Below are 14376 nucleotides of genomic sequence, written 5' to 3' on the forward strand. Positions count from 1 at the left end.
TATGTATAACCAGAAGCGGAATTACTGGATCATATGGAAGTTATATTTTTAATTTTTTGAGGAGCTTCTATACTGTTTTCTATAGCTGCTGCACCATTTTATATTTCCACCAAAAGTGCACAAGATGCCTATTTCTACACATCCTTGATAACACTTGTTAACCTGTTTGTGGTGTTTTTATTTTTTTCTTTTGGCCACGCCCATGGGCATATGGAAATTCCTGGGCTAGGGATTGAATCCGAGCTGCCACTGTGACCTGTGCCATAGCTGCTGCAATGCCGGATCCTTAACCCATTGTGCTGGGCCAGGGATTGAACCTGTGCTGCCTCAGAGAAAACACTGGATCTTTAACCCACGGTGTTATTGCAGGAACTCCTTTAATCTGATTTGTTTTGTTTTGTTTTGTTTTGTTTTTGTCTTTTTTTTTTGTTGTTATTTCTAATTTCAACAAATTAGTCTTTTGTTGTTATTACAACAAGTTGCTATTTCTTGGGCTGCTCCCACGGCACATGGAGGTTCCCAGGCTAGGGGTTGAATTGGAGCTGTAGCCACCAGCCTACGCCAGAGCCACAGCAACTCGGGATCCGAGCCGCATCTGCAACCTACACCACAGCTCACGGCAACGCCGGATCGTTAACCCACTGAGCAAGGGCAGGGACCGAACCCGCAACCTCATGGTTCCTAGTCGGATTCCTTAACCACTGCGCCACGACGGCAACTCCCTGTTTTGTTTTTGATAGAAGCCATTCTAATGGATGTGAGATGACATTTCATTATGGTTTTGATTTGCATTTCTCTAATAATTAGTGATGATGAACATCTTTTTCCTAAGCCTGTTAGCCATTTTTATGTTCGCTTTGGAAAAATGTCTGTTCAAGTCCTTTGCCCATTTTTACATTCAGATTATTCATTTTTTTTCCTTGAACCCTGCTTTTACTTATTTTTAAACATTTTTTTTTTTTTTACAAATTAAAAAAAATGTTTTTTTTGGCTGCACCTGCAGCATGTGGAATTTCTGGGGCCAGGGATCAAATGTGCGGCACAGCAGCAACCCAGATGCTCTAGTGACAACCCTAGATCCTTAACCTGCTGTGCCACAAGAGAACTACCCCCTCCTTTTGTTTTTAAATTATTAGTTTTAGGTAAGAGTACTGATTCTCTGTTAGGAAAGAGTTATTTTTGAATTTACAGATCCTTTCATTGTCTCTACATCCTAATTTTTCTTGGCAGTTTTTACATCGTAAAGGTTTATAGCACTATTCTGTTTTTTTAATTCTTTAACATATGTGTTTTTCTTTATTAAAAGCATTTATAATGAATGCTTATGTAAGTGCTATGTATTTGAAAAGCCAAGAAGTGTGGTTAGATGCTTATAGAAGAAAAAGTAATCTTGTTTCAATAAAATTTCTCTGTTAAGGGTTTCTGTTAACTTTGGTTTGGGGGGACTGGTATGATTTTTCCATCAGTTTTATCCCATCTGGTTTCAGTCATCTAGGATTTTCTCATACTTTCTGGTCTGCTGCTGGTGCCTATTTTGTTTTCTAAGAGTTTGATAAATTTGTTATTTCAGTTTTCTATCATTTCGGTAGGCCCTTTGGATGAAAGGATACAGATGTTTATTCCCTGTACCATATTAAACCAGAAGCATCTGTATGTTGTTTTTAGAAGGTTGGATTATTTTTATTTAATAAGGTTTCAATTCTATTTATTTATTTATTATTGTCTTTTTAGGGCCACACCCATGGCATATGGAAGTTCCCAGGCTAGGGGTTGAATCAGAGCTATAGCTGCTGGCCTACACCACACCAACAGCAACACTAGATCTGAGCCACATCTGCAACCTACACCATGGCTTATGGCAATGCTGGATCCTTAGCCCATTGAGTGAGGCCAAAGATCGAACCCAAATCCTCACGGATACTAGTCGGGTTCGTTGCCGCTGAGCCACGATGGAAACTCAATTCTGTTTGAGGTATTATATGAATACATGGTGTTTTAAAGTTTGTTGAACAAAGTGTGCTATATGCTAGGTATATACATTAACTTAATCCACTAAATCCTTATAATACCAAAGGAGTTATTATTATTCCCATTTTTTAGATGAGGAAATTGAGCCACAGAGAACTAAAGCAATTCACCTAAGGTTATACAGCTCTTGAGTGATAGATTCAAACCCAAGCATACTGGTTTTCACTCTCATGGTCTTACTCATTGTACTATGGCTGCCTCATATATGCCGTTCCTCCTTTGTGGTATGCTTTTTATTTTTACATTTCCTCATGCTTTCTTTAGAGTCCAACATACGAAACCTCCATTCACTCAACTTGTAATAATTGAATATCCACTCTGGGCTAGACACTGTTTCAGATATTGGGAATACAGCAATGAGTAAAACAAAACGCCTGTTCTCATGGATTTTACATTTAGTGGGAAAGACTATAAATTATATGCTGGCAATGCATTTTCTTTGAAGAATAAAAAAAAAATTAGCTTCAGATACTAAAGTAGACTCATTTATTATCTGAAACAAGGATTAAAGTATTCATTAGCCTATCTCTTAAAAGTGAGATTGATTGTTTATATCCATTATGTTATTGTCAAAAAATATCATCTGATAATACCTGTGCATTGGGCGGATGCTTGTGCAGAAGATGGTGTCTCAGATTAGCATGCAGGTAGTTTTTTTCAGGAGTGCTTTTATGATTGATAGCTCTTGAAGAGGAAGGAAGAGAAGGAAACAAGATTAGGTAGGAAAAAGTCAAGATGCCCTGGTCTCACCAGAAACCTCATTTGCCCCTCTAGGGAGTTCTGAAGATGAGGTGACGCTTTTGAGCTTTCCTGAGACATGTCTAGGACCTTTATGCCTGCACATTGAATCAGTCATTGATTGTGGGCTGACCAGCAAGGGTGTTTGATCATAGGCAAGGAATCAGATTTCTGGAGGAAGCTGATGACTGGGGATTGTCTACTGGTATCACTCCTGGCAGCTGTATAATAAATGTTCCCATTGCTAATGGGGGATTCTGGAGGTGCAGTGGGGAAGGGGAGGGTCAGATTGCAGCATCCACCATGAATGTCATTAAGAGATGTGGATTTGAATTCTTTTTTTTTTTTTTTGTCTTTTTTTGCCATTTCTTGGGCCGCTCCCGTGGCATATGGAGGTTCCCAGCTAGGGGTCGAATCGGAGCTGTAGCCATTGGCCTACACCAGAGCCACAGCAACTTGGGATCCGAGCTGCATCTGCGACCTACACCACAGCTCATGGCAACGCTGGATCCTTAACCCACTGAGCAAGGCCAGGGATTGAACCCTCAACCTCATGGTTCTTAGTCGGATTCATTAACCACTGAGCCACGACGGGAACTTCTGGATTTGAATTCTTATCCTGTTTCCTAACATGAGACTATGGCACATATTCCCCTTGTGCCTGGTTTTTTATTTATTTTAATTTTTTAATTTTAAATTTTTTTTTTTTTTTTTTTGGTCTTTTGTCTTTTTAGGGCCACACCTGTGGCATATGGAGCTTTCCAGGCTATGGGTCTAATTGGAGCTACAGCTGCCAGCCTACGACACAGCCATAGAAACACGCCATCTGCGCCGAGTCTGTGACCTACACCACAGCTCACGGCAATGCCAGATCCTTAACCCACTGAGCAAGGCCAGGGATCGAACCACAACCTCATGGTTACTAGTTGGGTTCGTTAACCACTGAGCCACTGTGGGAACTCTGTGCCTTGCTTTTTAATTTGTAAAATAGGGTCTGTAGGTTAGTATGTCTAGTTTGACCATTATTGTTATTGGGAAGATCATACAAGATAAAAAGTTTATTCAAATGCCTGAAACATACTAAATATTCTATACTGGTTTATAGGCTAAGGAAAACATAAACAGTGATTTTTCCTTATCAAAAGTGCACTTTTTGGAAGATGGATTTCTCCTAGAAAATATTTCTTCTCCATTCAGCCAAGAGTTATTTGTGTCCCTATCATGTTAATAGTTATGTGAATATATTAAAAAGTGGAAGAATTTTTGTGTTTCAGTTGATAACTTAATTGAGGATGTGTTTATATAATTAGTTGAATAACAAAAAAATGAAACTTAAGATACATGTTGGACAGGTTTGGAAGTATAGGCTTATGTGGTTGAAAAAGGTTTAATGGAAGTCGATGTTGAAATGCTGGTTAAAGAAAGATTCCTGCCTTCCTCCTTAAACCAAGCCTTAAATGGAGGAAATGTCAGGATTAAGACTTGGATCATTGAGATCCTCTGTATGGGGGTTGTGAATAAACCAGATGTCTGTCATAGAGTGTGATGCAAATGGAATCAGGTTGAGAATAGAAATTAGAACCTGCTTATCAAGAATCTTAGAAGTTCCTTGGTGGCTCAGCAAGTTGAGAATCTGGCATTGTTGCTGCCGTGGAATGGGTTCGATTCCTGGCCCTGCAACTTCCACATGCTGGCACAACTGGAAAAAAAAAAAAAGGGAGTCTTAAATACCACACAGAGAGCTGGAATTACAGATTTAGGAGACCCCTGCATAGAGAAAATAGTTAAAACATTGCATGTTAGTTAGGTTTCAGAAAAAGAGAGCTGGAGAATGGATATGAGAGAGGGTGTGAAGAATGTCTTGGGATTAAAGACAGGGGAGACTTAAGTGTTCAGAATAGTAGAAAGGGAGCCAGGGAAGCATACTGTTGTGAAAGCAATTCTAAGAGGCAGGTGCAGGAGTTCCCGTTGTCGCTGAGCCGTTTAAGAACCTGACATAGTGTCCATGAGGATGCAGGTTTGATGCCTGGCCTTGCTCAGTGGCATAGATTGCAGATGTGGCTCAGATCTGGTGTTGCTATGGCTGTGGCGTGGGCCGACGGTTATAGCTCCGATTTGACCCCTAGCCTGGGAACCTCCATATGCTGCAGGTGTGGCCATAAAAAGAAAAAAAAAAAAAAAAAAAAAAAACAACAAGAGGCAGAAAACCGTGAGATGCTAGAAAGAGAATGATTATCAAGAAAAGTTCATTCTGTTTCTATATGTGGCTCTCTGCTTACCTTCTATAAAGCCCCTATAGACTGCAGTTTTAACTTTTTCGGAGGTGACGAAAATTTTCAATTTCTATTTAATCTATCTTCTATGCTCCAGCTACCCATGTCTGTCCACAGTGTTCCTTCACAGCGCCATTTCTTTCCTTTCTTCAACAGATATTTATTGAATATCCATTCTGTGCTGGACACTTCCTTGGCCACTAGAAATATAATGAACAAAACAAAATTCCTACTTTCATCATGCTTATATTCAGGCGAGGGTAGAGGAACTTTAAAACGTTGGCTTATCTGTTCATGGTAGAAGAGGAAGGTCAGAGAGGTAGCTGGGGCAGTTCCCATAGGGTCTTGGAGATCCTGCTGGAGACTTTGGATTTTACTCTACATAAGAGGGAGAAGACATTTGAAGAGTTTAAAACAGAGGAAGGACATGATCTACATTAATTAATTTTTTCATTTTAGGGCTGCACCTGCAGTATATGAAAGTTCCCAGGCTAAGGGTCTAGTTGGAACTGCAGTTGCTGGCCTATGCCACAGCCACACCCCAGATCCTCAACTCACTGATCGAGGCCAGGGATCGAACCTGAGTCCTCATGGATACTAGTCATCTTCATTACTGCTGAGCCATAACAGGAACTCCTGATTTGCATTAATTTTGCAAAACCCTTATGACACCTAGTGTCTGGCACCTAGAGATCACTATATGTTTGTTAAATTAGACTCATTCAGTCCATTTGACTTACTTTCGAAAGGATGAGTAATGGCTGGCTACTATATGGAGATTATAGCACAGGGAGCCTTCTCATGACTTTTTGGAGGAAAACCCGGGCCTCTGCTCTAAAACATTTTGTTGCAATTTTAAGTCTTAGAGTGAGTAGCTTCTAGAAGGATTTATTTAAATACTATGGCTTATCTGACACTAATATAAAAATAAACACACATTTATGTTTTCATTTGTTTTTTGGGTTTTGGCAAATGGGATTCTTTTGGAAAAAGGGGGAAATGAAGGTGTGAGATCAAAAAATCTACTTAAAAGAGACACATGCACCCGAATGTTCATTGCAGCACTATTCACAATAGCCAGGACATGGAAACAACCCAAATGTCCATCAACAGATGACTGGATTAGGAAGATGTGGTATATACACACAATGGAATACTACTCAGCCATAAAAAAGAACGACATAATGCCATGGATGGAACTAGAGAATCTCATACTGAGTGAAATGAGCCAGAAAGACGAAGACAAATACCATATGATATCACTTATAACTAGAATCTTATATCCAGCACAAATGAACATCTCCTCAGAAAAGAAAATCATGTACTTGGAGAAAAGACTTGTGGCTGCCTGATGGGAGAGGGAGGGAGTGGGAGGGATTGGGAGTTTGGGCTTATCAGACACAATTTAGAATAGATTTACAAGGAGATCCTGCTGAGTAGCATTGAGAACTATGTCTAGATACTCAAGTTGCAACAGAAAAAAGGGTGGGGGAAAAATGTAATGTATACATGTAAGGATAACTTGATCCCCTTGCTGTATAGTGGGAAAATAAAAATTAAAAAAAATCATGCCATACAAAGAATGATTGACAGTCTCTTGGATGGTCAATCTGTGGAAGTTAGGGTTGAGGATAGAAGATGTGACAGATCTTTGTCAAATTATTGAAAGCCCATCTTGGATGCAGTTAGACCTTTGGGGAAGAGAAGATTGTGACTTGGGTTTGGAATAGGTTTTATTAAATATAATGCAGAAGCTTATCAGTAATAGAGCTGTTGGAGTTCCTGCTGTGGCGCAATAGGATCAGTGGTGTCTCTGCAGCAGCAGGGATGCTTTTGATCTCTGGCCTAGTGCGGTGAGTTAAGGTTTCAGCATTGCCACAGTTGTGGCATAGGTTGCAGCTCTGGCTCAGATTCAATCCCTGGCCCAGGAACTCCAAATGCCACAGGGTGTTTTGTTTGTTTGTTTGTTTGTTTGTTTTTTAATAGAGCTCTTTGTCTGTGGAGTATAGTGCCTCAAAAAAAGAGTGAGCTTCTAAAAGCAAAGGTGGGATTACTATGTTGGAACAGATAGGGTGGGCTGTTGAGGAAAGACTGAATTAAAGTTTCTCACAAATCTATTATTTTTGTTTTTTTTATTATTTTTTTAATGGTTATTTCCCCAATACAATTTTTTTTCTACTGTACAGCATGGTGACCCAGTTATACATACATGTACACATTCTATTTTCTCACATCACCATACTCCATCATAAGTGACTAGACATAGTTCCCAGTGCTACACAGCAGGATCTCATTGCTAATCCATTCCAAAGGCAATAGTTTGTATCTATTAACCCCAAGCTCCCCAACCACCCCACTCCCTCCCGCTTGGCAACCACAAGTCTATTCTCCGAGTCCATGATTTTCTTTTCTGTGGAAAGGTTCATTTGCGCCATATGTTAGATTCCAGGTATGAGTGATATCATATGGTATTTGTCTTTTTACTTCACTCAGTATGAGAGTCTCTGGTTCCATTCATGTTGCTGCAAATGGCATTATTTCATTCTTTTTTTTTTTTTTTTTTCCCACTGTACAGCAAGGGGGTCAGGTTATCCTTAGATGTATACATTGCAATTACAGTTTTTTCCCCCACCCTTTTTTCTGTTGCAACATGAGTATCTAGACATAGTTCTCAATGCTATTCAGCAGGATCTCCTTGTAAATCTTTTTATGGATGAGTAGTATTCCATTGTGTGTATATACCACATCTTCTAATCCAGTCATCTGTTGATGGACATTTGGGTTGTTTCCATGTCTTGGCTATTGTGAATAGTGCTACAATGAACATGCGGGTGCATGTGTCTTTTTGAAGGAGAGTTTTGCTCGGATATATGCCAAAGAGTGGGATTTCTGGCTCATATGGTAGTTATATGTATAGATTTCTAAGATACCTCCATACTGATCTCCATAGTGGCTGTACCAGCTTACATTTCCACCAACAGTGCTGGAGGGTTCCCTTTTCTCCATACCCCCTCCAGCATTTGTTATTTGTGGACTTATTAATGATGGTCATCCTAACTGGTGTGAGGTGGTATCTTGTGGTAGTTTTGATTTGCATTTCCTTTAATAACCAGTGATGTTGAGCATTTTTTCATGTGCTTGTTGGCCATCTGTACATCTTCCTCGGAGAAATGTCTATTCAGGTCTTTTGCCCATTTTTCCATTGGGTTGTTGGCTTTTTTGCTGTTGAGTTGTATAAATTGTTTGCATATTCTAGAGATTAAGCCCTTGTCAGTTGCATCATTTGAAACTATTTTCTCCCATTCTGTAAGTTGTCTTTTTCTTTTTGGTTTCCTTTGCTGTGCAGAAGCTTGTCAGTTTGATTAGGTCCCATAGGTTTATTTCTGCTCTTATTTTTGTTGCTTCGGGAGAATGACCTGAGAAAATATTCATGAAGTTGATGTCAGAGAATGTTTTGCCTGTGTTCTCTTCCAGGAGTTTGATGGTGTCTTGTCTTGTATTTAAGTCTTTAAGCCATTTCGAATTTATTTTCATGGATGGTGAGAGGGTGTGTTCTAGTTTCATTGATTTGCATGCAGATTTCCCAGCACCACTTGCTGAAGTGACTGTCTTTTTCCCATTTTATACTCTTGCCTCCTTTATCAAAGATTAATTGACCAAAGGTGTCTGGGTTTATTTCTGGGTTCTCTGTTCTGTTCCATTGGTCTGTATGTCTGTTTTGATACCAGTACCACACTGCCTTGATGACTGTGGCTTTGTAATATTGCCTGAGGTCTGAGAGAGTTATACCTCCTGCTTGGTTGTTGTTTCTCAGGATTGCTTTGGCAATTCTGGGTCTTTTGTGGTTCGATATAAATTTTTGGATTGTTTGTTCTAATTCTGTTAAAGATGTCATGGGTAATTTGATAGGGATTGCATTGAATCTGTAGGTTGCTTTGGGTAGTATGGCCATTTTTACAATATTAATTTTTCCAGCACAGGAGCATGGAATGTCTTTCCATTTCTTTACATCTTCTTTAATTTCATTGATTAATGTTTTATAGTTCTCGGCATATAAGTCCTTTACCTCCTTGGTCAGGTGTATTCCCAGGTATTTGATTTTTTGGGGGGCAGTTTTAAAAGGTATTGTATTTTTGTATTCCTTTTCTAATATTTCATTGTTAGTATATAGAAATGTGACTGATTTCTGAATGTTAATCTTATATCCTGCTACTTTGCTGAATTTATTAATCAGTTCAAGTAGTTTTGGGGTTGAGTCCTTAGGGTTTTCTATGTATAGTATCATGTCTTCTGCATACAGTGACAGTTTTACCTCTTCTCTTCCTATTTGGATGCCTTTTATTTCTTTTGTTTGTCTGATTGCTGTGGCTAGGACTTCCAGTACTATGCTGAATAACAGTGGTGAGAGTGGACATCCCTGTCTTGTTCCAAATTTTAGTGGGAAGGCTTTCAGCTTTTCTCTATTGAGTATTATATTTGCTATGGGTTTGTCATAAATGGCTTTGATTATGTTAAGGTATGTTCCCTCTGTACCCACTTTGGTAAGAGTTTTGATTATGAATGGATGTTGGACTTTGTCAAATGCTTTTTCTGCATCTACTGAGAAGGTCATGTGGTTTTTAACTTTTCTTTTGTTAATGTGGTGTATGACATTGATTGATTTGCATATGTTGAACCATCCTTGCACATGTGGGATGAATCCCACCTGGTTGTGGTCTATGATCTTTTTTATATGTCGTTGGATTCAGATGGTAAAATTTTGTTGAGAATTTTTGTATCTATATTCATCAAAGATGTTGGCTTATAGTTTTCTTTTTTGGTGGTGTCTTTGGTTTTGGAATTAGGGTGATGGTAGCATCGTAGAATGTCTTTGGGAGTGTTCCTTCTTCAACCTTTTGAAAAAGTTTAAGGAGGATGGGTATAAGTTCCTCTTTGTGAGTTTGGTAGAATTCACCTGTGAAGTCATCTGGTCCTGGACTTTTATTTATAGGGAGTGTTTTTATGACATATTCAATATCGTTTTTAGTGAGTGGTCTGCTCAGTTGATCTATTTCTTCTTGATTCAGTTTTGGCAGGCTGTAAGTCTCTAGAAAATTGTCCATTTCTTCTAGGTTGTCAAATTTGGTGGCATACAGTTGTTCATAGTATTCTCTCATGTTTTTTTTTTGTATTTCTGTAGTATGTGTTGTGACTTCTCCTTTTTTATTTCTGATTTTGTTCATTTGGGTTTTTTCTCTTCTCTTTTTGGAGAGTCTTATTATTTTTGTTTTTAAGCATTATTTTATTTGTTTGTTTATTTATTTATTTATTTATTTATTTATTTTTTGCCTTTTTGCCATTTCTTGGGCCACTCCCGTGGCATATGGAGGTTCCCAGGCAAGGGCAGGGATCAAACCCACAGCCTTATGGTTCCTAGTCGGATTCATTAACCACTGTGCCACGATGGGAACTCCTATTTTGTTTATTTTTTATTTTTTGGCCACACCCACAGCCTGTGGGAGCTCCTGGGCCAGAGATCAAACCCATGCCATAGCAGCAACACAAACCATTGCAGTGACAATTCTGGATCTTTAACCCGTTGTGCTGAAAGGGAACTCCAGTATTTTACTTTTTACATAGGTGGTTTATTGGAAGCAATATATGTTGAGGCACACACAAAATGCTGAAGTCCTTTGTTGGTAATCTATAGAACATTTTAGGTTTTTTTGTGGTTTTTTTATTTGTTTTGTTTCATTCTTTTTTAGGGCTTCCCATGAAGCATATGGAAGTTCCTGGGCCAGGGGTTGAATTGGAGCTACAGCTGCTGGCCTATGCCACAGCCGCAGCAGCATGGGATCTGATCCTCATCTGCAACCTACACCATAGCCTGTGGCAACACTGAATCCTCAACCCACTGAGTGAGGCCAGGAATCAAACCCACATCCTCATGGACACCAGTCCAGTTCTCAAGCCACTGGGCCACAATGGGAACTCCAAGCATTATTAGTTTTAACCATTGTCTAACTTAAAACTCCTTTTCTTTTCCAGGGATATCATGATAACACATTTTGAACCTTCCATCTCTTTTGAAGGCCTTTGCAATGAGGTTCGAGACATGTGTTCTTTTGACAATGAACAGCTTTTCACCATGAAATGGATAGATGAGGAAGGTGAGTGGTAAAGAGAGGGCTGCCTTTGTGAGCATTTCACTTAAAATACTATTCTGTCATTTGTTTTTTTAAAAAAACATTGTTTTAATAAAAGTTGTAATTTAAGGGAGAAAATGTGTATTGGAAACTTGATGCCGTTCTTATTGTTTTTAATGTTTAAATTAAAAGAGTACTAAGGGTACAATTTTTGTTTTGTCCTTTTTAACCCCAAATAGAGTGAAATTAATGTGACTTTTTTCTAGAAATAAGGTAACATCTCATCAAAAAGTGTTACATTTTTGTTTAATTTTTAATATTGCCTTATGTTTTAAGAGATTACTTGCAATAATTTGACATTATTTTCACTGAAAAATACTTGAAAGAAAAAATTCTTTAAAAGAGAATGTTATAGAATAAAAATGATTGTGACAATCACTACTTCAAATGTAGTGGCAGAAGCTTGCTGCCTTAATGGCTTGTATACAGAAAACATTAATTGAATATCTGTGTGGTGAGGATAGATATTTTCTATCCTCAACTCCTAGTCTCACAGGAAGATGGACATGTGAATAACAAATGTGGTAAGTTGAACAGAAATGCATAGAGGCCTGGGAATACAAAAGAAACAACACCTACATCTGCCTGAAATACCTGCAGAGTTTGAACTAACCCTGTAACAGAGTAAGAGTGGCCACACTGTTGGCATATGGAAATTCCCAGGCTAGGGGTCCAATGAGAGCTATAGTCACCGGCCTACACCACAGCCATAGCAACACAGGATCCGAGCCACATCTGCAACCTACGGTAACACTAGATCCTTAACCCACTGAGTGAGGTGGCCAGGGATCAAACCTGCATCCTCCTGGATACTAGTTGGACTCATTTCTACTGCACCACAACAGGAGTAGGTGAGGGTAAAAACATCCACAAGAAAGAATAAGATAAAGGTACGAAGGGAGGTATTAAGAACATGCTGTGTGAGGAAGAGCAGTAATTCACTAGATGTAAAGTGTGGGAGGCCTCTTTCTCCCCATCTCATGCTGAAATCTAGTTGTAAGAGGCCAGTCAGGTCTCAAAATGGAGGTAAAACCTCCAGCCAGTCACCCTAAGCCTGACTCCAGCTGCTGCTGGAGGAAAGAGGGTCCTGATCCCGAGGAACTAGAGTTGCTGAGAAAACTTTATTGAAATTACAGGTGATAGCTTAAGAGACCGTTTTGAGAAATGGGGCACAATTACAGATTGTGTGATGATGAGAGACCCCCAAAGAAAAGGTTCCAGGACTTTTAGTTTTGTGACTTAACTCTAATGTCAAAGAGGGGGATTCAGCAATGAGTGTTGACAGTACAAGATTGATGGGTACATGGTGGAACCGAAGACAACAGTTTCTAGAGAGGATTCTGTAAAGCCTGGTGCTCATCTAACAGTGCAAAAAATTTTTGTTGGTAGTATTAAAGAAGGTACAGAAGAATATAATTTAAGAGATTCCTTTGAAAAGTATGGCACGATTGAAACCATGGACATTACAAAAGACAGAGTGGAGAAAAGAGAGGACTTGCAGCATATAGAAGTTTTTGGGCCAGGGATCCAGTCTAAGCCACAGCTGCAACCTTTGCCACAGCTGTGGCAATGCCAGATCCTTAACCCACTGAACCAGGCATTGAACCTGTGCCATCACAGATAGAGCATTGGACCCTTTACCAGCTGCACCTCAGCGGAAACTCCCTGCTTTTGTTAACTTTTGATGATTATGATACAGTTGATAAAATTATTGTTGAGAAATACCACAGTATTAATGAGCATAATGTGAAGTGAAAAAGGTCCTTACTAAACAAGAAATGCAGCCTGTGGGATTACAAAGAGGTCGTAGAGGTGAATTTGGCAACTTTATGGGTTGCGGTGGAAACTTAGAGGTGGAGGGGGTTTTTTTGCATTTAAGCCCTTAACCAGAAACAGTGGGGACCTAATTATGCCAATACTATTTTTTAAAAGATAACTTTTCCCAAAGAATCATTAAAATATTACTCAGTTGCTATTCAGATAAAATGCTGATTGTTCATAAGGGCTATTATTGCTGCCCCAAAAGGACTTGTTTAAAATTGAGATTTGTGGGAGTTCCTGTCTGGTACAGTGGCAACAAATCTGACTAGGAGCCATGAGATTGCAGGTTTGATCCCTGGCCTCACTCAGTAGGTTAAGGTTCTGGCGTTGCTGTGAGCTGTGGTGTAGGTCGAAGATGCAACTCGGATCTGGCGTTGCTGTGGCTTTGGTGTAGGCCGGCAGCTACAGCTCCAATTAGACACCAAGCTTGGGAACCTCCCATATGCCTCAGGTTCGGCCCTAAAAAGACAAAAGACAAAAAAATAAAAATAAATTGAAATTTGATGTTAATTTACTTTTTTTTGGTTTTTTTTGTCTTTTTGCCTTTTCTAGGGCTGCTCCTTCGGCATATGGAGATTCCCAGGCTAGGGGTCTAATTGGAGCTGTAGCCATAGGCCTATGCCAGAGCCACAGCAACACGGAATCTGAGCCGCGCCTGTAACCTACACCACAGCTCACGGCAACCCCAGATCCTTAACCCACTGAGCAAGGCCAGGGATCAAACCCAAAACCTCATGGTTTCTAGTTGGATTCGTTAACCACTGAACCACAATGGGAATGCCTTAATCTACTTTTTTAAAAAATTAACGCTTTTGTGGAACAGATATCAAAAATAAAACTAGTTTATACATTAAAAAAGATTAATTTAAAAAGATTAAGTATAAGGAGTGGTGAGGATCTTGGTCTAGATTCTTGCTATTCAAAGTGTGGTGTGTGAAACTTAATAGAAAAGAGGATTCTCAGGCCTCATCACAGACCACTGAATCAGAAACTGCATTTTTATAGGATCTGCTGGGGTGTTGGTGGGAGTTGCATGAATTTAAGAAGTGTAGGACTAGATCCCAGAAGGCTTTTTGCAAGCCATATTAGACTTCATTTTACATGATGGAGCATCACTGAAGTGTAGTTAAAAGTTACCCCGAATATATTAGTTTTGTATAATGGTTTTCTATTAATTATAATACCCATAGAATTTCTTTTTAAGGAATGTCATTATAATATTTAGCTCAATATTTGGGGCCATTTCTGTGTTCTCTGGTATGAAGAGCCCTGGAAAGATATTATTCCAGCTTCAGTTGTGGGTAAACTGAAACCCATTTTCATTTTTCAAG

At 39.2% G+C, this 14376-nt stretch overlaps 1 protein-coding gene across 1 annotated transcript in view; it reads left to right on the plus strand.

Annotated features, from left to right (window-relative positions):
• PRKCI (protein kinase C iota) overlaps window positions 1-14376 on the plus strand; it is an 84917-nt gene that overhangs the window by 11460 nt on the left and 59081 nt on the right. The window contains exon 2 of the mRNA XM_021069795.1: window positions 11067-11188. Within this exon, the coding sequence (XP_020925454.1) occupies window positions 11067-11188 (122 nt within the window). The remainder of the gene's footprint in view (window positions 1-11066; window positions 11189-14376) is intronic.

This window comes from Sus scrofa, chromosome 13, assembly GCF_000003025.6.
Source record: "Sus scrofa isolate TJ Tabasco breed Duroc chromosome 13, Sscrofa11.1, whole genome shotgun sequence".
Taxonomy (NCBI): domain Eukaryota; kingdom Metazoa; phylum Chordata; class Mammalia; order Artiodactyla; family Suidae; genus Sus; species Sus scrofa.